The 25,654-nt window shown below is 31.5% G+C and overlaps 4 protein-coding genes across 4 annotated transcripts; 2 read left to right on the forward strand and 2 right to left on the reverse strand.

Moving 5' to 3' along the window:
* The first annotated feature begins 2,566 nt into the window (after positions 1 to 2,566).
* On the forward strand, positions 2,567 to 3,782 carry LOC101489098 (protein ENHANCED DISEASE RESISTANCE 2-like). Its single transcript, XM_012716106.3, has one exon. The coding sequence runs from the start codon at positions 2,741 to 2,743 to the stop codon at positions 3,593 to 3,595; it is 855 nt and encodes a 284-aa protein (XP_012571560.1). The 5' UTR covers positions 2,567 to 2,740; the 3' UTR covers positions 3,596 to 3,782.
* A 2,599-nt stretch (positions 3,783 to 6,381) lies between these two features.
* Positions 6,382 to 14,482, reverse strand: LOC101504820 (lariat debranching enzyme). Its single transcript, XM_012716143.3, has 14 exons — positions 14,079 to 14,482; positions 13,373 to 13,494; positions 13,058 to 13,251; positions 12,540 to 12,722; positions 12,332 to 12,450; positions 12,047 to 12,186; positions 11,429 to 11,548; positions 10,614 to 10,713; positions 10,464 to 10,515; positions 9,778 to 9,859; positions 8,999 to 9,246; positions 7,911 to 8,090; positions 7,679 to 7,844; positions 6,382 to 6,980 (listed from the first exon to the last, which is right to left on the reverse strand). Exons 1-14 carry the CDS (start codon positions 14,357 to 14,359, stop codon positions 6,553 to 6,555), a joined length of 2,415 nt encoding a protein of 804 aa, XP_012571597.1. The 5' UTR covers positions 14,360 to 14,482; the 3' UTR covers positions 6,382 to 6,552.
* Positions 14,483 to 15,924: 1,442 nt separating this feature from the next.
* Positions 15,925 to 18,682, forward strand: LOC101488767 (protein TIC 55, chloroplastic). Its single transcript, XM_004501337.4, has 3 exons — positions 15,925 to 16,443; positions 17,221 to 17,323; positions 17,427 to 18,682. The coding sequence occupies exons 1-3, from the start codon at positions 16,013 to 16,015 to the stop codon at positions 18,543 to 18,545; spliced, it is 1,653 nt and encodes a 550-aa protein (XP_004501394.1). The 5' UTR covers positions 15,925 to 16,012; the 3' UTR covers positions 18,546 to 18,682.
* Positions 18,683 to 21,557: 2,875 nt separating this feature from the next.
* Positions 21,558 to 24,093, reverse strand: LOC101488433 (uncharacterized). The gene is made up of 3 exons (XM_004501336.4): positions 23,780 to 24,093; positions 21,935 to 22,084; positions 21,558 to 21,826 (listed from the first exon to the last, which is right to left on the reverse strand). Exons 1-3 carry the CDS (start codon positions 23,987 to 23,989, stop codon positions 21,752 to 21,754), a joined length of 435 nt encoding a protein of 144 aa, XP_004501393.1. The 5' UTR covers positions 23,990 to 24,093; the 3' UTR covers positions 21,558 to 21,751.
* Positions 24,094 to 25,654: the final 1,561 nt, after the last annotated feature.

The raw sequence follows: 25,654 nt of genomic DNA on the forward strand, positions 1-25,654 counted from the left end.
CAACACCTTAATAAATAAGTGTAAGTGTCAAATTAGTTTTTTTTTTTTTGAAAAGAAATTCAAAATGAGTAAAACTTTTTTTGGTGAATATGTTGTCATTTGGATTTTTTTATAGTGCATTGCCATTTTCTGTTTACTTAGGTAATCCACTCGCAAAATAACAATTTAGTATTGTGCATTTCCATTAGTATTAGTTGACATTTTATGGACCTAATTTATCTTAAAAATACAAGAAAAATTTCATAAAATAATAACTTATTAAGGGTCAAATATACATTTATCATATCAATAGGTTTGTTGTGAATAATTTACACATTTTTCTAATACAAAATCTAAAATAAAATAAAAAAAGTTAAAAACCCGTGATAGTAACAGAAAATATAAAGAAGACAATGAGAAAATTAAATAATTTAATTGAATCATGATTGTTAAAAATATCGCGTACCTTTTTTTTTTCTCTTTAAAATTTAGATACATTTAATAATATATTTTTCTTAATTAGGTAAATAGTACATTTAAAACATGAAATATTTTCTAAGCACTCCATCCCTCTCATTGTTAAACTTGTTAAAATGTCTTGATTTTTAATAACTATTTATTTTGATAAATGAATTATCTAAATACTTTCTATTTTTTACTTCTCATAATGAGTATCTTATACAAAAATAATTGTCTTAAAATCAATATAATTTTAATAGTATATTAATTATTTTTTTATAATTATATCATCTAACTAGTATTATACGTAGATTACTTTCAAAATACAATATTTTACTTTACATTTATATAATAAAAAAACACTTATAGTTGAAAAGAAAATACAAACAATTAATTTTATGGGCATGTATAGTCTATGGAGGTTGCTTAAAAAAAAAAACACAAATTGGCTTTTAATCAAAATAACTTTTTACACATAAATCAAAATCAAAATGACTTTTAAATATCAGAATAGGAGGAGAAAGAAAACAATATTAAGTCACGTAGAATATCACACGAATGAAGTAATACACTGAAAATGAATATAAAGAACACTTATTACAAAATAGAAAAAGAATAAATAATATGTTTTCAAGATATGAGTAGATTCTTGTAAAGAAAAAAAATATGAGTAAAGTATGGATATAAACAAAACACTAATAACTTTTAATCAAAGTGAATTTTTGTACACATTTATTAAAATTACTTTTCTTTTTGACAATAAACAAAATGACTTTTAAATCTCAAAATTGGAGGAAAAGAAAAGCAACATTGTCTTCTTCATAAGAAAAAAAAAGAAGAAGCAACACAAAGTCATTGACACGCATTGAGTAATAACAGACGTAAATCAATAAATGACTTAATAGGGCCTCCTTTCTGCGTGTTATTAAGGGCTTGCAAACAAAAATCATAAATTCCTGCGCGTTTTCTTTTTTCACGCAGAACCTTCATGAATGCTATATTATGGATATTTTATGCATACAAAAATAGGTAAAGCACATCTCAAGGTGGTTTTACTTACACGAAAATAGTAAATTAATATTTAATTTTATATCGTAATAAATTAGCCAATCACATATGCCTAAACATTTTTTAGTGAAGTTTTTTCCATCAACTTATTCTTTATAGAATTCAATGTCTGTCAAAAACTGTTAATTAAAAATAATTTTTACGATAAATCACTCAAAATGACTTTTAATTTTTAACACATTATGATTTTTATTTTTTTTTTTAAGTTTTAACAATGAGATAAAAATTCTAAAAGTAATTTTATTTGATAGTTTTGTTTTATTATTTAATAAAATTTTAAAAGTTTCTTTTAGTAAAACAAATTTATAGTCAAACAAGCCAATTAAATATGATAGTTTTGTTTTACTCTTTAAAATCTTAAAAGAAAATCTAATTTAACGTGTCTTGAGAAAATAAATAAATTCATATGCATTAATTAACAATAAAGTATTTCGAATAAATATCCAAATTAATCATGAAATAAAAAGTATATAAACATCTATTTAGACCGTTTTTGGAAGGTATATATAAACTTTGAGATGTAAAAAAAATATCACTTGACCAAAAAAAGTAAAAATACCAATCTAATATCTAAAATATTGTTAAATAAATCCTATTTATGATAATTCTTAAAGACATTTTCATTTCTAGAAGGTATTAACTACACCAAGATTTGATATTCTTAAAAATCGAATTGATAGTTGTTATTTCTTAAAAAACAAATATATAAATATATTTTGTGTGTGATTAATTTGTATATATATTTATGATTTTAATTTTTATGTAATGAAAATAAATATAAAAAAATTTAAATTGTGTCAGTCCATCACAATCAATTATATATGAAACTAAAAAATTAAATAGTTTAATAATGTAATAATATATATTTTTATAATTAATTGATAATGTAAGAATATTTTATTAGCATAAATAAGAGACAAATTAAATAATTTTTATTTCTTAAATTGAATTGGGTGGATGGGTAATAGCTAATAGTGGCAATCTCGTAGTTTTAAGAAAAAGGAAGACTATTTTCCCATTCTCTCGTTCCTTCTTTATTTAATCCACTAACAGCACATGTAGCTCGATAATATTAAAGGAGAAGAAGAAGTGTTATGGAGGTAGGTGCGTTTCATTCTGTGCAATGAACACAAAAAACAACCACAACAATCAAATGAATTCAAAATGAAAATCAAATGAAATTACTGTAATTTCAAAAACCCAAATCAATCAACATCAATTCTCAAACCAACTCATGTACGCCACTGACAACGATTCCCGGAGCTCCGGCTCCGATTCATCTTCCACCGATTCATCTCACTGGACAACCGAAACAATCAACGGCGGATCTCTTCGCCACGTCGACCTCAACACCGGAATAAACGGCTGGGCTTCACCACCAGGCGACGTCTTCAACCTCCGCTCACAAAACTACTTCACCAAACGCCAAAAATCTCCCGCCGGCGAGTATCTTCTATCTCCCGCCGGCATGGACTGGCTTAAATCCTCAACAAAACTCGACAACGTACTGAGCCGCTCCGATAATCGCGTCGCCAACGCGCTTCGAACAGCACAAGCACAAGGAAAATCGTTGAAGAGTTTCATCTTCGCGGTGAATCTGCAGATTCCAGGTAAAGAACACCACAGCGCGGTTTTTTATTTCGCGAGCGAAGATCCAGTTCAACCCGGTTCGTTACTAGGACGGTTCATCGAAGGTGACGACGGGTTCAGAAACCAGCGGTTCAAGTTAGTGAACCGGATCGTAAAAGGACCGTGGATAGTAAAAAAAACGGTGGGTAATTACAGCGCGTGCTTGTTAGGTAAAGCGCTGACGTGTCATTATCATAGGGGAAGTAATTACTTAGAGATTGATGTAGATATTGGAAGTAGTGCAATTGCGAATGCTATCTTGCGCCTTGCATTGGGATATGTGACAAGTGTTACGATTGATATGGGGTTTGTTGTGGAGGCTGTGACGGATGAGGAGTTGCCGGAGAAGTTAATTGGAGCTGTTAGGGTTTGTCAGATGGAAATGTCTTCTGCTTGTAACATTGTTGATGCTCCAAGGATAGGAATCGCTAAAGTCAACCATGAATCATCATCACCTTAGGGTTCATATCAATATTTAATGATTTTAGACTTTTATTCTTTTTTTCAAATTTTATTAGGGAGTAACAATTAATAAATAATTATTCGCCTTCATTGGAATTATTTTCCTGTAATTTTGTTTTTCTAATTTGACATTTGATGTATTATTATTATTATTATTATTATTATTATTATTATTATTATTATTATTATTATTATTATTATTATTATTATTATTATTATTATTATTATTATTATTATTATTATATGGGAGAAGGAGCCATACATGCATAAGTTAAGTTAATTTAGGAATAATCATTTGATCTTTTTATTATTATTGTTATAGTTTTTGATTTTATCTTATTTCTAGGTATTTGATGTTATTTATAACATTTTGTTTCTAAATTATATATTCTTTATTATTATTATTATTATTATTATTATTATTATTATTGGTGCATCTATGTTTGCTTTACAGCGATTTATGTGTGGACGATTTTGGAGGGTAGTGAATATTTTGGTTGAAGGAGTGAAGGGAATACTGAAAGCACTTTATATTGTAGAAAGTAGGGAAAAAAAGGAGTATATTTTGATCTAAGACTTGAAAATGAAGGCCGTAGGCCATGTTTGACATTTGACCTCTGCTACTATACTCATGGACTCCTTTCAGTATTTGTATTGGCTAACAATTTCCTCTTTCATTATTTGTTTAATCTTGAAAATATAATCTGGATTTCTAATGAACAATAGTTTCAATACAGTGCCGCGATTTGGTTTTGTTCTTCTTGTATATAACAGGGGACATGCTTTTTTTGCGTATAGGATTTCCCCTTGTCCTTCTGAATGACTTTAAAAGCGCTTTTTTATTTTATTATATATATTGGACTGTATACAAGCGTGTTAATTTGGTAGCAGCATATTATTAGTTATAGGTGTAGGTATATGGTGAGTCAAGTCTAATTATATCTTCATGGTAAGTATAGAATCCAAAGTCCATAATTATTGTCTAGACTTATCAAAGGGTTAGCAAGTGGCAAGAGGTTGGCGAATCTGGTTTCATTTTCAACTATTGGTGGTATTGGACAGCAAAATCAAACTCAACTGTGCTACTCAATTACAAAACACTTGCCCTTCACTGGGGAAAAAAGTGGAGCATCGCTATATATTCCAAATAAATTTTATGCTACTAGGCTTATGTATGCACAATTTACAAATTGATATGCTCTCAGCATCTGAATGCCAACTCCAATACCAATTCCAAATAGTGCTCCTTCGTGGCTCTTTTGGATTGTTCATAGTTTTAAAAGGAAATGTTTAGTGATGGTAATTTTAATAATAAAATGAGTTTTATATATTAAAATATCTATATAAAATAGTTAACAGTGTAGTTATATGAATTGGGATATAATAAATAAATGTATATTAATATAAAACAGTCATTAATATTGGTAATATAAAGAGACAAATAATATAAATAATATAAGACAAATACATATGATAAATAAGACACTTAGAGCATGCATCACAAAGAATGGTTTCTTCTACTTACCACTAATACTTCATTCACTCTTGACCATAATCAGAAGAGTAACTAACTCAACTCTTTGGTTCAATGAAAATGGAACAGCAAGGGAAAGGAGGGGCTTTAATAAATATCATATTTAGAGTTATTTATGGACATCATATTTATGTAATTAATTGGTATCTATATAAAAATTATTCTCTACAACTGATTTTTATAACTAATTTATATAATTAGATTTAATTTTATAAAACCAGTTATAAAATCGGTTATATTCATAGTCAGTTTTACAATCAATATTTTTTTTTTTGAAGATTTTTGTTTCCGAAAAACATTTCTATAAAGAAATATATGAAAAATCTCAATTCTTTTTATAAACAAATTGTTTGGTTAAAAAAATAATCAAGATTCTTTATAAAAAAATTGTTTGAAAATAATTCAAATTGTTTTTGGAAAGTTATTTTCAAAAAAATATTTAGGAAAAAATTTTCAATTTCATTATTTGAAAAATTTGATATAAAAAAATACAAATAATAAATTTTTCCAAAAAAAGTAAAATTATTGCAGAAACAAAATTTTAATTTTTTTTCTTAGGATATATCTACATATATAGACATCTAAATTAACAACCGATAAAGAAAATAAATAACAATATCTAAAATATATGGTCTGATTAAAAACCATAATTTAAATATGGACATGGGTTTCATTGAAAAATTGGTTATTTTGTAAAACCCTAATTGGGGGTTAGTTAATTCCCAGATTTGGAGAGGCAATAGTTCTTTTCATTTTCTTCAAACTCAAAACTGTTATTGCATATATTATAATTAACAATCTTTTGTTAATTTTTTTATAGGCAAGTGTAAATTGTTAGTGAAATTAATATTTTTTTACTTTCACCATGTTTGAATCTTAATATTTTGACTCATTCACTTCTTCAACCCTTAGTTCAAACCAGTTGAAATACCCAACTTCAACAATCCTGTTATTAATGTTGCTTCACCTTCTTTACTTTGAAGTCAAGCAAGATCTATTTTGGAACTTTTTTCACAATAGCAAATTAATGCAAATTAATTGTAAATTGTGTATGAAGTATCACCTAGCGGTAAGACTTTGTAGCCTAAAGGGTCACAACCTAATTAAGCCATGTGAAATCATAAATCATATATTTTGCCTATTTTAATCATTTCCATCCATTGGAACACGACATTAATTTACGCATTTCTTTACTATATTGTACTTTGTATGAATAAGTATAATTAGTAAGATAAATTTTGAATAATATAGGAAAATAAATGAGTAAGTATGACTCAATATCATGTTGTTAGATATTTTATTAGTCAAGCTAGGCCAAAATGAATAAGATAAGAAGACAACAAAAGATTTGAGAAAGAAACAAGACAAACAAAATCATGCACAAAGGATGTTTTTGCATAACCTTTGTTGCTGTAGAATTTTTAATCTCTTATAAAATTATTAGTTGCCGCACAAAAACGTCGAATTTCACCCTCTTCATCTGTCTTTACTCCAACACTGGTGAGCCTCACGAACGAAACAGCCCAATTGTCAAAGAAAAGTTGTTGATCATTTGCAAAATCCTCCACTAGTTTCCTTGTGTTATTATCATTCAACAAAACAGAATCAGACTGGAACAGAACTTTGTGAGCCAGAAGATTTCTGAAGTATTGGTTGTCAAATAGCATAGATGTTGCAGGATCATTGTTTACTGTCATAGACGGTTGTGCATTTATTGGACACTGTTTTATTAGCTCATCTGCATAGCTACTATCAATGGTTTGGTCAATGAGCTTAAGATTTCCCTTTGAGTCTTGTTGGAAACGATCCCTGAATGTGTGGCAATGTGCTGATCCTATTGTATGAGCTCCTGCAATTGAAGATTCCAAAATTTATAGAGAAACAGGTCAACCAATGTTTTAAAAACTAGATCGGACTTGCCAGTTTATATTTTCAATTTCTTATAATGTTCGTTGGTTCAACCTCGGTTGAGCTACCATTTGAATCTCTTGAAATATTCTAAACCCGATCCTAAAGAACTCTCAACACATCCTTCAAGCAAAAGACTGACATTTCAAATGTGGAGTTCACTAGATATATTAGGATGACCTGATATAAGATACACTCTGATATTGTCTTAGAATTTGGGTTTTTAACTCAACCTTGAAAACTAGTACATGGAATGAGGATTGCCCCCATTTATAAACATCTTTTAGGATTGTCCTCATTTATAATCATCGTTCAGGTTATACCATTATCTGACGTAGTAACTCTACACAAGCCAAGATGGTAATTATAAATTTGATGAGACGAATACCATCTACAAAGTATTTATAGTTTAGTTCTTTCTATAGATCAGAATGTGTTGCTTTATGAGATTTTACATGAAAAAAAAAAAAAAAATACTAAAATATTCAAGTCAAGGTAAATTATAAAATGTAAATAATATAGATATAGTTATAGACAGACCTATGAGTTTAGGGTATGAAGATGGAAGGAAATGAATCAGTATTAGATTATTCAACTCAAAACTTGCAATTATTAAAGATTTAGGCATAGAACATGAACCTGAAAGGACAACAAGATCAAGCAAGGACAACCCTTTAGTGGAAAAAAGCTTAACCATCTCATCCATAGTAAAACTAGTGTCCACAATGTTTGGTCTGACATTTGAAGCAATTGAAACCATCCCATCTCTCCTACCTGTAGGAATCTGAATCCTTGGTCCACCAGCCTTTACCAAAAAGAGATGTCAATGAACTATTGAAAGGATATATCAGAAATGCAATGAAGAGCTTACAATTTCAACTGCATCTCTAGCTGCTAGAGCAATTATGTCTGCACAAGAAACAGTTCCAGGGCAGAACATCTCAAGAACTCTTTTTGCTGATTCTATAACAGAAAATCCTCCAACAGACCTGTTTCCTGGATCACTTTGTTCTGTATTATTCCCTTGTAGCATCAAAGATGCATCACATCCCTGCATGTCAAATTTGCATCACGGAGGAGACTATCATAAGCCACAATCAAATTAAAAAAAATCCCGACAGAGTGCCTGAATAGAGTCAAGCTCCTCTAAAGTGAACAAGTCATTTTAGAGAGTAAAGTGAACAATATCAACTGTTGATAAGCAAATCAATAATCGGTATTATATATACATTCATAACAAATTGTGGATGATTAAAATATCAACCATTCATTTTCTCACTTTTACGGAGCCAAATCTACCCAATTATAATTCCCTCACTATTATTGCATGCAACCCCTAAGGTCATTACAACTTTAAATCTTAGAATTTTGGCTTAGAGACTAACTCAAGCCTTATCAAGCGCTATCTGCATTTCAAATAATAATCCTATTGCATGCAACCTCTGAGGTTATCATAACTTCAAATCTTAGAATTTTGGCTTAGAGTCTAACTCGATCTTCCAAAAATAGCTCGTAAGATGAGGATGACTCAAACCTTACAAGCACCATCTAAGTCAAATCATAAGCCATAATCAAATTGAAAAACCCATTAGAGTAGCCAATTATGATTCCCTCACTCTTGCATGCAACCTCTGAGGTCATCACTTCAAATGTTGTTAGAATTTTGGCTTAGAAAGTGACTCAAGCCTACAAAAATGACCTCAAGGATTGTTCAAGCCTTACAAACACTATTTAAGTCATATCTCTAGTCAATATAGAACTCAAAGCCACCCTGCATTTAGAGCCGGACACCCAAAGCATGGACTAATGTGGATGAATTAGCAAAGATCTCAAGATAAACCAATTTGAATTTCACATAAAGTAAGTATTTTTGCATCTGTGGGGTGTTTAAGAAAGAGCCTCTAGTTAAAAACAACTAGATGGGTCTCTCAGGAAACACATTTTTGGTCTAACACTAACCTCTACAAAGCAATCATGGAAAATCAAACGAAGTAGCTTTCCAGGAATGGAAGGATCGTTAGAAGAGGATGAACTAACTGTGTTTCTTATGATTAACTCAGCTGTTGGACATGAAGTTGCATAGAAGTCAAAAGAGAGACTAGCTGTGACAGAGGAAACAAAACAAAAGATGATAAAAAGAGAAAAGGAAAGAAACAAAGATTTTGTTGACTCCATAGAACCAAAAGCTTTAGTATTTTTGGGGGTTTAAGAACAGTGTCTGCAATGCAGTGAGTGTACAGAGTCTCTTTTCTACTACTTGACTTGATTGTGAAACTTATCATAAAAGAGATAGAGCAAAGGTAATAGCTAGGAAGTTTTGGCTATTCAAAGCTGCATTTATGTAGTTTGGTGAAGTCAGTAATTGGTTATGCATGTTCCACACTACCCCCCATTACTATTGTTTATGACTTCTCTTTCTTCAAGCATTTAAGGTGCTTTCTGGCAACTCTTGGTCACAGGGTAGAAGTAGTAAGTCACACGTTTTGATAAATGGTGGTAGATTAGTGAAATGCTGGAGAATTGCCAATTTCATTATACACAGTCAACGATAAAGGACTTAATTTTTTAATGAAAGATAATGTTCATCATCATGATAGGTCAATAACACTAGTGAAGGAATCAAAATCTTAAATTTGTTTCAATTATATATTGGAAACATGGCATTAAATGCATTTCAATAAACACTTTAGTCATCAAGTATGGCATTTTTCTACAAGGATATTCAATGGGGACAGTACCTCGGGTCACCATTGTCGATGGTTGAGTGCGATGAAGATGTGATTTTTCAGTGCAAAGGAGTAGTAATATTGATGGTGATATCTGTAAGGACTTACATGCTAAAGTCAGTAGAAAATTGACAGTTTGCAATAAGAACGTACTTGAAAACAAATCTTGTTCTGGTGTATCTATAGAGATTCTTGAAAGAGAAATAGTAAACAAGTGTTTATACTTCTAAGCCATTATAACTTGGGCTTGCACTTCTAAATCCAAACAAAAACATTTTTTATTTATTTGAAGCATTGATATACTAATAATATGCTTCAGAGTTTATAAAGATTCTTTAGAGTAGACAACATTTTCTTCAACGCCATTTCAGTCATTTAGCTGTAATTTCAAGATTGCGGCAAATCCCTAGACGTGGAACAAATTTGCCCAACTCTTGAACCTGATGAGAACAATGGCAGTTGTGAGCAATTATTAATCCAGCTAGGCTTAGCAGTAATAATGCAAGTGGCGAAATCATTGGTCGTCATTTATTATTTTATTTTTCAGAGGCATGAGCTTAAAAACTAGACAGCAATAGTATTTATTAAATGGAGCTACAACTGTACTGCAAGTCTGCAACTAATTAACTATTGGAAAGGCCCAAGAGTTTTTTTTGCACCTTTTCAAATGGTTGTTAGTTAATATATATACAAGCAACTGAACTGCATAGTGGAGACAGAAAAATCCACAATCCAGTGTCTACATATATCCTGAGTCAATATTGTGTAAGCAGTAAGCTTAAATAGATAGTTGAAGACCATTGGCAATTCAACATGTTAATTGCAATAACGTATCAAAATTCAAGTCTCAGTTTCCACTTTCCACCCCATCAACTTCTGGAATCCCCCCATCCTCATCATCATCCACATCATCAATGGGAATGTACTCACTATCGTAAGCAGCATGGCCTAGAAATGTATACAAAAACATTTGATTAGTAAAAAAAAGAAGAAAGATACAAACTATATTACTAACAATAGATGCTACCGAAGCAACTTTTGCAATAACAACTGCACCCCAACTATACCAAGTAACCCTGCTTAAACTTTTTAGCATCAAATGCACAGATGTAGCCAGGACAACAAAGCAGTTAAGGTTAGCGCTAAACCAAGAGAGACCTATAAATCTAGGAGGGTTACCAGAAACTATAGCTTTTAATTCCCCACCTAAGCTTTCATTTCTGTTTTGTTATACTTATAATTAAATACTTAAGAGTAGCAACTGGGACAGAGTGAAGTAAGATTAGTTGTATTAGTAATCAAGGCCAATGCTAAAATAAACTCAGGCCTCAAATTATTCAGAGCAAAGTTAGATATCTCAGCTTCTCAAATTTTCGCTACAAGCAAAGCATAAATCTCCATTAGCATGATGTCATAACTTTATGAAACACGTGACATCCAGAAAGATAGGTCAAATTAAAAGAACAGCAAGCGAAGTAAAGAGAGAGGGATAATTGAAAACAGTAAGTGATAAACAATGTTAACAAATAACAAGTTGTTTGTCACAACGATTTAGAAATACGACCCCTAGTTATTATTCTCCAACATTCTCCTCTACCTCTTGCATTTTATGCAAAAATGAACTGGTATCCTAACTATGACCAATAAAAAAGCATAGATTTACCTCTTGGAATTAAAGGAGCAGGATAAGGCGACATGTCCTTTGAATCAGGATTTCTATCAAGAAGATATGGAAGTTCTAGAAGTCGCAAAAGATATTCTGTCTGGGGATTCCGAGGATTCACTGCAAAAAATAAATTATTTTAAAATTGCAGCTTCTATAGTTACATTTTAAACAGTTTAAGACATTGCAGTTTGGCATAATGAAAATGCAGAAAATATCATAAGAGAACCCATCTTCTTTTCTTTCTACATGCTAAAACTATACTATAAAATAAGGTTAGAAAAATCAATTAGTTCAAGGTATTGATGGGAAAGATATAATGGTATTTTTATTACGGTGTTCCACAAAACAAATATCATACATTTTCGATAAGACAATGTATTCGAGACAAGAGATGGAAAGACACACTAGTCAACACTTCCTAATCATAGCAAGCAACTACGAAATACATGCATGGAAGCAACACAAAAGCTAAGCAAGGATATGATTAGACAGCTACAGTTTGGAAATTGGCCCAAACACTTCATGGATATCTTTAAACAGAAAATAAGCTCAACAAATCTTAATCAGTGGTTCACAATGTAATAACATTGTAATGTAATGGAAACAAAGACATACCAGCTGAAGCACCATCAACATTGGCTTGAGAAGGATCATGACATGAAACTGTTCTAACAAATTCAAAAGGTTTACAACCCCTCTCTTGTAGCCTGCTTCTAACCCATTGGCGACAATCTTCCATCTCATGATTTACCCCTCTGTCAGAAAGTGAATAAACCTTTTCAAAAAAATTCTTCATTTTTTCTTGTTGGCGGGGAAAAGAAAAAAGCAAAACAAAAGATATTTTGTATGAGGACTCAAAACCTAAATTGTATTTAACGTGTTTTACTTGTTCATACACACCGAAAATCTGCACCTTTGGTTGTCAAAGGGAATACAAAGTTGAACCTTCTTGTTATTGCCAACCATTCTTCATCATACTGAATCTCGTAAGGTCCTGCCTCCGATTCAATTTCAACAACCTAAAGGGACAGAACATGCCATGATTATGGCTACTCACACAAACAGTTGCACAGAATATTAACTGTGCATTATGGTTGTATACTTATACCTGTAAGAAGTCGCGCCCAGGAAGACATTTATCAAGTGCTAGGAATTTTGTCACAGGACCTCCTTCTCCATGTTGAACAAGAGCAGCAAACTTGCAGTGTAAGTGCGCTGAAAACCAGTATTGCGGTTTCAATTTCTCTAGAAGTTCAGCAGCAGCTGGACTCCCAAGTCTTTTTTCCTCTATCTGGAAAAATTATCATCTAGTCAAATAAGAAACTTGTTGTTATAGACAGACAATGTGCTATGTCTTGTTCAAAGAATATTTCTATATGACTGCTCCAAAACAATTATGCATGCAATGGCATCACATTTACCTCTTAATTCTTAAAAATTTATATTTCTTATAAAAATAAAATCAGAGACTAGTATACTTACTTAGTTCTTAGTCTTTTAAATGCTGCCCAAAAGTACAAGAAAAATGAATAACTTTAATGCCTGGTATACTATATGCAATCATTACTAAAAGCTTATCACTTAATTTGCAAATCAACATAAGAAAAAATTATTTGTAAGGTTTACCTCTTGCTTGAAGAAAGGCTTCTCCCTTGCAAGCCTCTCCCAATCCCCATGATCAGTTATTCTCACCGGCCAATCATGTGAGAGAAAAATATCAATAGGTTCCTCAACTTGAATGAGTTTGCGAACATCATATTCGCGAACATGATAAGCAGATCTAATGGTACTCTGGTCATACGGAGGCCTCTCAAAGTGTCCTGTTCAAATAAATAGCAAACATCATATACTAATTTCTTTTTAAACCAATACATTATTTTCACTTGCAACTGCAATGTAGTAACATGAACCCATAATTCTAATACTAATCCGAATTCTAACCTGATTTATAATGACGATGGTTATAAATACCAGAGAGTCCACCAATTCGTATATTCCCAAACTTGATCACACCAGCAGCTCCCAAAAAGTATATATTAGGCGCAGCCCATCCTCCATAGTATCTAAAATAGAACAAACACAAAAATCCAACTATAAGTTCCGTTTTGGATAAACACCTTAATCAAGGGCTTGTGGCATAGCGATAAGTGCTTCTCATATAAAGGTTTGGGGCTGTTTGGATTGACTTACTTAAACCTATCTAATAGCATAAGCACTTGTTAGTCTGTTTGGGAGAACTTATGGAAACAGCTTATGACATTTCCATAAACTATTTACTGCTAATTTTCACAAACTATCCAGGATAGCTTACAAAAACAGCTTATCACTTGTATAAGAATAGTTTTTATTTTACCTTTTGTTATAGAAATAGCATACACAAGGTGCTAAATAAGTTGTTTATCCAATGTTTTACTATAACAAAAGATAAAATAAAGTTAAACTATTTTTCATAAAAGTTATAAGATGTTTTCATAAGCTATGAATGTCATTAATTGTTTTCACAAGATCTCTCTAACGGTCGCGCAAGTTCTTATGCTAGTCAATAAGCTCAAATAAGTCAATCAAAATATTCCAAACAGGGCCTTAATCACATAGTAACAGTTGCAGAATTAATAAAGAGAGAAGAAGAAAAGTTGAACTCACTCACAGTTCCCAAAGATAATTGGAAGCTTCGTGGTTACCACCGATGAAGATTGTGGGATAAGGAGCAAGCTCCAAACCAGAATAATACTTCCAGAACGAATTCATAGTGCGATAACGCTGTGGCACATTAAGGCTATTCAAATCATTCTTGTTCCTTACGGACTGAAAATCGCCGCAACAGAGAAGGAGGTCGATTTTGGTGTTTTGAGATTTCTCGAGGTGTTGAAGGGTTTTGTAGACATTGTCTAGATCACCATGCATGCACCCTTCCACTGCTATCTTCATCGTTTCAGCTTCGATCGGAAACTCTCAGGTTAGGGTTTAGAGTTTTATTATTCCTCCCTCCTTTTCTCGGGTCTCATTTCTGAAACGCGGTTATTGTTTCTCTTACACCACGTGCAAATATTTTTGGTAAATCATAATTTTTTTTATAGATAAATAAATAAATGCTTTTTTGTTAAGAAAAATAGAGAAATGTTAGTAAATTAAAAATTATGATAGGATTTGAATTTGAAATCTACTCAAAACTTCTTGGATGAAAAAAAATTATTTAAATTATTTTTCTAATTATTAAAATATGAATTATTTATGTTATAATGATCATGCTTGTTTTACAATGTCAAAATCATGACTTTAATAAATGTGTACAACAAATACACGACATTTAATCAAAATTATCTATTTTTCTTATTTTATTAATGTAAAGGGCAGTAATGTAACAATATATGAAAGAATATATTGATGTTAATATAAAACTATTTTTTTACCACTAATAATTTATATCTGCTTTTCTGAAAAATTATCGGTGGAATATAAAGTAATGAATTTTTTTAAGTATATGTTTAGTCTCTATAAATTAATTATTTTTTTTAATTTTTGTTCTTGAATTTTTGTTGTTTCAATTTTAACTATATAAATTTAATTTAATTTTAAAATATTCTATATTATTAATAATTGTTAAAAAAAAATAAAACAACAAATCGAAAAAAACAGAAAAAATAAACGAAAACTTAAGTAAAATAAAAACATATATATTTGATCTTTGGAAGTGTCCTTTTTTTTCATCCTTATAAGTTTGCATTTAATTTTGATTTTGCTCATTCTTCGTTTATCATCTTATTTTTTTACCGTCACTGTCATTGACAGTGTTGACGATTTTAAAACATCATTAAACTAACACAATCAAAGTTGAAAAAAAATATTACAAACATCAAAACAAAAAATCACCTAACTTACATGAACTATATATATATATATAAAGTTAAGTGTTTTTTCTTCCATACATTCAAAATATTATCTCAATAAACGTGTTTATTCCTTTTTCTTGTGAAATATTTTTTACTTCTTTTGGTATAATAGACCTAATTTCTTTTATATATATAGATCAAATCGATAATAATTAATAAGTTGTTAAATATACATAGAACTAATTGATATTAAATGATTTTTGCATACATAGTTTTAAAAATATTCATAATCTCACTTTACTTATTTACAAAACAGGATCACTTTGATGAAAAAATTATCACATGTTTTTATGTGTGTGTGTGTGTGAAATCCTCTCATGTTTTTACTTCAGGTTACCTCAAAACTATCAATCATGAATACGACGATACAAATCACGTATTCAGTAAGTTTGTTCCATGATAGAAGATTCAAATCTGTTTCCTACGTTTTACATTAAACCTTTTATGGGTAACAGTGGACCACATACCAATTTTGTTGCTTGTGTATATAGTCTCATATATACACTATGTAATGACAAAATAGTTAACGATAGTTCATTCCTGTTGCGTTGTCCATATTTTTGTTTTTAAGGTTAAATCTGCAAATATAATATGTGGCTATGAATGTCACACGAGTCTTACAAGCCACAAACTCCTTTTTTCTCATTCTTTTCCTCTATCAGTTTCTACTGCTACCTCTTGATTCCACACAATGGCGTTGGTGAATCCATTTCTTCTCCACACAAAAACTCGTCTTGCTTTACATGTTTCAGCTCCACCATCCAAACAAGTACTACACCTTTGGACTAACCCATATTGCAATTTCAATTTCAACAAAGTTTTGTCATCATCAAGAAGAAGGAAGGAATCATGGTGTGTGGCTGCAGCAGATATCAAAGCTTCAACTTTACTTGATGCGGAAGAAGATCAGAGAATTCTAGTGGGACCTTCCAGTGATCAAGAACGAAGGGGTGAGAGAGTGGTTGCGGATTATGATTGGACAGAGGAATGGTACCCTTTGTACCTTACTAGGAATGTACCGCATGATGCACCATTGGGTCTCAAAGTGTTTGATAAGAACCTTGTTTTGTTTAGAGATGGTAAAGGTCAGTTTCAATGCTATGAAGATCGATGCCCCCACAGGTTTTTTACTTTCCTCACTTCTATTCTTATGATTCAGTTCACTTTCAATCTATGTACCAGAAACTTCAGATTAAAGGTGTCCGAATCGACACAACACAAGTACATGTTACATTCAATCAGTTCCATTTTCTTAAATTGTCACTAGAGTGTTAGGGTTGTGTTCGGTGTTTGTGATTTTTTCAACTGTCATATGTGATCACATCCTACAAGGAAGAGTTCATAATTGATTTAACCAACGCCGCATGATTGGTTTCTTAGTGAGATTGACAAAATCATGGTGAGTCATCGTGATTTTGTCAATCCCACCGTGAAATCAATTAGTGCTCCCGATGTTTTGTTTTCCTTACACAATGTGAAAGCAAACTCAGGCAACAAGAACTAATCCAATGTTTGCCTGCTAATGAGATTTATGTTACTTTGTTTGGGAATGGGATATCGGTATTAGTGGATTATATTGTGTTAGTTATCTTTGTGCAATATCACTTTTAAATACTTATACTGGGAAGAGGTTATGATATATTCAAACATTTGAATATCATTGAAATTCATAATTACAAATTTGTTTTATTTGATTCACTTCTGACAGGACAACTCACTATTTCTAAAATATTTAACCAATCACCCATCCAATCGGGATGGTTGGGTTCGCGTTAACCATCTAATTTTCGCAAAACAAAATCAAACCATCTAAATTTGACTGGCAATTAAGTAAAATGAAATTCTGATAAGTATTTTTTTCAAAATGCTGGACTGGACCTAATTTTTTGTATGACTCAGGTTAGCAAAACTATCTGAAGGCCAGTTGATTGATGGAAGGCTTGAATGCCTATATCATGGATGGCAATTCGAAGGCGAGGGAAAATGTGTGAAGATACCTCAGGTATTCTTCTCATCTAAACCAAATACCATTATGTTGCTTTCAATCTAAATGCCATATCACATGATGCTAACAAGTAAATATTTGTTTTCTCTGTTTTCAACAGCTTCCAGCTGATGCCAAAATTCCTAGGTCAGCCTGTGTTAAAACATATGAGGTGAGGGACTCCCAAGGTGTTATTTGGGTATGGATGTCTCCAAAGACACCTCCAAATGTCAGTAAAATACCTTGGTTTGAGAACTTTGCAAGGCCAGGGTTTCAAGATGTTTCAACAACTCACGAACTCCCATATGATCATTCTATTCTACTGGAAAATTTGATGGACCCTGCTCATATTCCAATCTCGCACGATAGAACAGATTGGACGGCAAAAAGAGAAGATGCACAGCCACTATGTTTTGAGGTGACTGAACGAACTGATAGAGGGTTTGCAGGTTGGTGGGGACGAGAGAAAGACGGGTCTATGCCTAACTTTTTACGATTCGAGGCTCCTTGTGTTCTACAAAATAACAGGGAAATTGTTGATAAAAATGGCGAAATAAACTACTTCAGTGGTTTGTTCCTTTGTAGACCAACTGGACAAGGGAAATCCATGCTGATAGTGAGGTTTGGAGGAACAAAAAGATCTCCATTAGTGAAACTGTTTCCTCAATGGTACTTCCATCAGAATGCAAGCAAGGTGTTTGAACAAGACATGGGATTCTTATCTTCCCAAAATGAAATTCTATTGAAAGAGAAGGTTCCAACAAAGGAACTATACCTGAATTTAAAATCTTCAGACACATGGGTTGCTGAATACCGGAAGTGGATGGATAAAGTGGGACACGGGATGCCGTATCATTTTGGTCACAGCACTATTTCCTTGCCGAAAGAGCCTGCTGTGATTGAACATGCACCTGCTGGACTCATTGCAGGACTATCAGCTTCCTCACCTGCAAAAGGAGGCATTGGAACAATGCATGCCCCAAATTTAGCAAATAGATATTTTAGACATGTAATACACTGTAAAGGATGTAGAACTGCCGTCAAAGCTTTTCAAACTTGGAAAAATGCTCTTTCAGCTGTGGTTGTTGCATTAGCTGCATTGGCAATTCTGGTATCTGGGAGACAATGGAAAGCCATTTTGTTGGCATCTGCATCACTGTGCTCTGTTGGAGTATATGCTTGTTCAACAGCTATTGCAATGAATACAACAAACTTTATTAGGATACATAGGAGATTGTGAGCAGCAAAATTTGTAAAAATATACCCCTTTTCAATCAAACACCTGACAGTTGGACTATTGGTTGGATGACATGTGGTGTAATCTTCATCTATGTTATTTAAGCCAGATAAAGAAAAGATGAAGAAGAACTTTCTTAACGATGTTAGATAAGCATGCACTTAAGAATTATGGTAAAATATATTTATTAAATACGTTGACAATAATCATATATATACTAGATTACTATACCACTAAATCTCCATTAGTACTCATATATAACTAAATCTCTACTAGTACTTATATACAACTGAATCTCTATATTTGAAGGATATTTTTAATAATAAAACATAAACAAATTTTGACACTCCACATCAAGCTGATGAAGAGGTGTTCTCCATTTCCAGTCTGGATACACTTCTTTCAAAGTTGTTGTTGTTTAGCCTTTTAGTTAGAAGATCTCCAAGGTTGCCTTGGGAGGAGACATATGGAGTGCAAATTAAACCACTATCGAATTTTTCTTTGATGAAATGTCTATCGACTTCAATATATTTGGTTTTGTTGTGCTACACTGGATTACTTGCTATGTTAAATAGCAAATTTATTATATAGAGTTTCATTGGTTCATCTCACTTTATCTTCAGGTCCTCCAAAATGATCTTCAATCGTAGTAACTCACATATTTCTTGTGTCATTACCCTAAATTTTGCTTCAGTATTGGATCTGAATACCACACTTTGTTTCGTACTCTTCCAAGTCACAAGATTCTCACATAGAAAAGTGCAATATCTCGTGGTTGACCTTCTATCTATAATTGACCTTGTATAGTCAACATCAGTATATACTTCAAGACCCACATTTCCATTTCGTTTGAACAAAATTCCCCTTCTTGGAGTTTCTTTCAAATATTGCACGATTATGAGTACAACTTGTAAGTGTACCTCCTTTGGTTGGTGTATGAACTGACTGACTAGGCTTGAAACAAAGGCAACATTAGGTCTAGTATCTAATAGATATATTAGTCTTCCAACTAATATTTGGTACATTTCCTTGTCAACTACAATGTCTTTTTATGCATTTCTCAACTTTAAATTTGGATTGATTGGTGTACTAACTGACTTGTATGTTGTCTTGTGCGTTCCCTACAGAAGATATGTGATGTATTTTTGTTGAGATGGAAAAATCACTTTCTTAGAGTGAACCACTTCAATTCCCAAGAAATGCTTCAATTTTGCCAAAGTTTTAATCTCGAATTCTTTGGTTAGGCGTTGTCCTAATAGTTGATACTTATCTTCATCATCATCGGTCACTATAATGTCGTCCACATATACCAATAACACTGTTACTCCCCCTGACTGAGAGTGTTTGATAAATAGGGTATGATCTCTTTGGCTTTGTTTGAAGCCTAGACCCACCATGACTCTAGCAAACCACGCTAGTGGCGATCGTTTAAGCCTGCATATGGTCTTCTTTCACTTACAAATGGTATTAGCAGCAATATGCTCACTATATCTAGGGGTAAATCCATATAAATATCTTCTTCTAGATCTCTATGGAGGAAATCATTTTTTACATCAAATTGGTGCAAGTTCCAATTGTAACTAGCTTCTAGAGATAATTTCACTCGGACGATATTCATTTTTGCAATCAGATCAAATGTTTTCAAGTAATTCACTTCATACATTTGAGTAAATCTTTAAGCTACCAACATTGCCTTGTACCTCTCAATAGACTCACCAGCCTTGTACTTTACAGTGTATAATCGCCTGCAGCCTATAGGTTTATTTCCATATGGTAGAGGGACCAAATCTCAAGTACCATTCTTGTTCATTGTTTTCATTTTCAAGTCCATGGTTTGTTTCCATTTTCTGTCAGACAATGTTTCAAATAAAAGAGGTAGGTATAGTGGTAGTGTTCAGGCTTGTGAGGAAGGCTTTATGGATAGGTGAGAATTGTTCAATTGTTCAAAGCATAGGTAGTTTGGATACATGGTAGATTGGCTTGTAGGTACATGTCCTAGTATTCTTCGTAAGGACAATTAGGATATGGAGGTTATCATAAGTTGGTGGTGTATCGGATTCTCATTCCAGTTAATGCGAATATTCATAAATTGGATTACTAGAGTTTGAAGCGTCAAGGGAAGTTACCTCATGTAAAGTCGGATTGGACTCTTGGATGTGAATAGATTCATGAACGGTCTTTGCTCTTCTGGTATATACTAGATTCTTCTCGTATCTTACATTAGCGCCATTATTTCCATCTTTCTCAAAATCAATTTAAATCACAATTTTTGTTTCAAGACTCAACTCAAGAAGTAGAAGAGAATATCTTCCTTACTTGTATTCTCTCCTTGAAAATAAGTTTGACTAAAGTAACTTCTTGTTCATGGAAGGTGACATCACATGAGACAGAATTTTTGGGATGGTGGATTATACCATTTGTAGTCTTTTTGGATGGAAGAGTACCCGATAAAGATACATTTTAAAATTCTAGGATCAAGTTTCCCTATTTTATCACTATGGATATAGGCAAGAGCTCTGATATCATCTTAAGAATTAGGATAAAATATATTTATTAAATTGAAATAATTTGACAATACATCAAATATACATATTAGATTACTATACAATCAAATTCCTATTAATACTCATATATAACTAAATCTCTACTAGTACTTCTATACAAGTGAATCCCTACACTTGAGATATATTTTTAATAATAAAAAAGAAACAAATTTTGACACATGTGATCTTATTGTTTTCTTTCAAAAATTTGAGTAGTTTACTATACTTTAGCCACAAAGAAGTCAAGAAGAAATTACATAATGATAATATTTGAAAGAAAAAAGAAAGAACATAAAATCGTAAAATCAGCATGATTTCTTTAACTAAACCTCATCTGAACGAACCCTATAAAAATCAAACAATGTGCATATATTGAAACCTAGCATTTACATATTTCAAACTGAAACTGCATCAGTGGATTCAAGAATACAGTGTTTTATTTGGTAAAATAATTACACTTGTACATGTTATACAAAGAAAAAATTACAACATAATCAGCGCTTGCGGAAAAAACAACTAGACAATATTGTACAACATAGAAGTAATCTGCAGTTAAAATAACTGCTGCATCAATCAGACATATGCAAACCCGAGGTATAATGCAACTTCAATCCTCCCGGTCGAATTAAATCCTATGTCCACACCATTTTAGTAGTATTTTTTCTACTAGGATGTAGGAGGTTCTTCCAACCACTTTGCACGAAAGCCCGTTCCTTGACAATTAGAGCAGCATTTTGATCCCTGAAGAATGAACAACAACAAATTAACCATAGAATAAGTTTCTTGTAAATTGCTCTATGCTGAGTACAAGTGAACTGAATTCAGATTAATCATTCGTCATAAAGGTACCTTTCCACAGCAAATAATACAATTAGTGTTTCTGGATGGAACTTCACAGAGCATGTTGTCGCCAAGAACAAAAAAACCAGTACCCCCACACCATTTGCATTCAATATGCCCTTTTGAGTTGCAAGATGAACATATGACTGGCCTTGGTTGCTGCAAGCATCATGGTTGAAGATAAGAGAAATCAAGGACCAGCAGAGAAATATCAATATCTATCTAATTGTACAGTTAAACTACTATGCTAAGCATGGTTAAAAGTATCTTAAAATACATGTGAGTCTATCTCGATTTGATACAAACTCAATCGATATGAATCTCTAATGTGTATCTATTTAAGACATGAATCTCATCTGAATTTTGATTCATTATGATAAATCACTACCTAAACTTAGAGTAGATACCCACTACCTATTGTCAACTTTGTATAGCAAACCAGTTTTCTTTTTTCTTCCCTCCTTTTTAAGAATTATGTACCTAAAATACAATCACTATACTTAAGTGATTGTTTTATCGATGTATAATCCTATATCTCTATGTAACAATGATTATTTTCCAAACTAGTTTTAAACTCATATTACTAATGATCTATTTAGTTTGTATATCGGTATTGGCATCTCACTTCTCACACCTAGCAGAGACTTCCAAATTGTCTTGTCTTAAAAAATAAGATGAACTCTAAGATCACCTTGAAATTCATAAATACTTCTTAGAACTAACTTTAGAATTAATATAGGGCACATAATATTGTTTCATATTTAGATTTCCAAAAGATTTACCATTAAAATTCAATTCTAACAGAATTCACCCCAATCTGTTGCACATCAATATTGGCTAAATCCCTTAGTTCCATATATTTGATCATGCTATTATCTCAAAGGGTTCAAAAATAACTCTTAGATTTCAAATATACTTACATTATACTAGAACTTCTCAACTAAAGTACTAACATCATATCAATAGCATCCTTTCAGCCGAGTATATTGATCAATGTACTGATTATAAAGTTCAACCAAAAGAAGATACCTTATTTTCCTTCTCTACTGGTTTCAATCTATTTACAATATAACTAGAACAAGTAATCTCTTTACACTTAGTGCAAACTACCGTCTTTTATCATATTCACTTCAACCTCAATGGTTAGTGCAAATCTCCAAAGCCTGATATCACATATTAACCATGCCCTTACTAAACTTTCCAGAATACCTAACAATTTATCTTTTAATGTATATATAAGGAAGAAAAAAACTATATTAGAATAACTCTAAGTTAACTGAAATAGCATACTGAAAATCTGTACCACATACCATATTCACCCTTTCTTTTTATTGCTCATCAATAATCATATCATACTTACAAACTAGTCTAGCTACACATTCACACTTAAAGTCAAAAAATTTAAAGTTTCTATATCCAACATAAGTCCCGTAATCAAACTAGACTCAATAGTAACTTGTAACTCAAAATAACCTAAGATTTGATATTTGTGTTTCAACTTGAAAATATTCTTTTATTCCCAAACACTTCCCAACCATATTTCATACGTGATATATGAATTTATAATTTTGATATGTCACGTGCTTTCTCTTAAAATTGTCATAGTTTTATTGGTAATGTATTTTATGATTCATAATAAGATTTTCCAACATGAATTAATAAATTGTGAGTTACAAGGATAGAATGGTAAAGTATTAAAAATCATATTTTCATATCTATTTGATTCTACTGCAATTACAATTTCTGATAATAAAAAAATAAAAATAAAAAACTAAAGCTTCATATTAGTAATATGTATGTTTGGCAAGGGAGAAGTGAAAACTGAGGTTGGAGTGAGTAGTTTGAATACGGAACCTGAGAGATTAACCAAGCTTGCTCCACGCGCTTAATGAAATCGGAGGAGGAAGAGGAATCAACCATAGAAGACCTAACCCGTAAGCGATAAATTCTGTTGTTAGCGGTGAAACTTCTTGCACTACCGCCAACGATCACTGCAATTGGAATCGGTGATTTTGGAATTAACGCAGAGGCACTACAGCAAGATGCACACGCAGACCCAGCCATCAATAATCAACAGCGATGTTGTCAATTGTCAAAGAGAAACGCTTTCACCAGAGAAGGATACTACAGTTTTCGCGAAGATACCACTGTTTGCAAACACAACTATCGTATTTTTCTAAATAAATTAAAGGCTAAATACTTAATTTTAGTTAAAATTTTAATCTATTGTTTGATTTTTTATTTTAATTTTAAGTAATAAGTTGATCTTTTATGTTTTAAAACGTTAATAATGTTATTTTTTTATAAAAATTTAAAAATATATTAAAATTTTCAAACAAAATTCATAAAATTAATTATATTTTGTAATATAAAATAAATTTAATCATATTCGTAACTCAAGTTTTCAAATAAATTAATATTTGTCATTCTTTATTTAATGTTGTTAGAGATGAAAATATGAGTCTATTTAAAAAATTTAAGTTATAAATTTGATGAAATTACGTTATATTGAGGATGATAATTAGTTTAATGAGTCTTGTTTGAAATTTTTTATGAATTTTTGCAAAAAATAAGGATAATATTGTTGACATTTTAAAATATAAAATATCAAATTGTCACTTAAAATTAAAATAAATGACCAAATCAAAAAAAAATTAAAACATTAACTGAAATTAAGTTAAGGGGTCACGTGGTATTTAGTCTAAATTAAATATTAAAAAAACGCTTACTCTTATTATTCATTGGTTTTTGGTGATTTTACGTACCAAGTGGAGAATAATAAGTATTGTACATTAACTATTAATTATAATATTAGAAGAAACAATTAAAAAAATTAAAATTATATTAAAAACTAAAATTAAAGGTGATGATCATAATTTTTATGCAAATATAACACTACCACGAAACTAGCATAAATTTTATGAGGTAAAAAAATATATTTTAAAATTAATATATTAATTAAGTTAAGTTTATCGATAAGTGAAAAATAAAACATATTATAATTGACAAAGAGTATTTGACCAATAAGAAAATAATATATTAGAATTATTTATAAAAAATGTAAAGAAATAAAAATTGAATATAACTATTTAAAAAAGCTGAGTTGGGTGACTATTTGAAATGGTATGTCTAAAATACTGAATCCAAATATAGTATGGATAGAGAACAGAGAAAGCCCAATAATATGCAGCAAGAAGACTTAATATTGGAGACCAATCCAATAAAGACATCACGTGGGACCTCAAATGATGCAAAGCAAAAACTACCCTCTATATCATCTCTAAAGACTCACGCAACAAAGGAAAAGTATTCTAGAAGCATAGACATAACTTCCCACACAACCATTGTTTTTGTAAGAGTGATGCGTCATTGTAATTCTTAGAGACATAAACGAGTGTGTACTACTGCAACACTGCTTTGATATTAATGTTCATAAATAAAAAAACTAAAGTGAAAAAATAAATTGAGATAAAAGATCTTAAGTATAATTAATTGTTTATTGTAAAATGTATAAAGTATACAATATTGTTATGTTTAGGTGGTAAGATTGAAAGATTTGAATTGAGTTTGAGTATGGTTGGACGTAGATGGTGGGTGCCATGGTCTAGGGCAGCCACGCACATTACAGGGAGCACCTTTGTCCATTACGCAAACACATTGATCAATTAATATTGGACCACCAGGTTTGCAATAGTATCGGACTACACCTATGCCAACATAACATGGACT

Source organism: Cicer arietinum, chromosome 5 (genome assembly GCF_000331145.2).
Source record: "Cicer arietinum cultivar CDC Frontier isolate Library 1 chromosome 5, Cicar.CDCFrontier_v2.0, whole genome shotgun sequence".
NCBI classification, from domain to species: Eukaryota; Viridiplantae; Streptophyta; class Magnoliopsida; order Fabales; family Fabaceae; genus Cicer; species Cicer arietinum.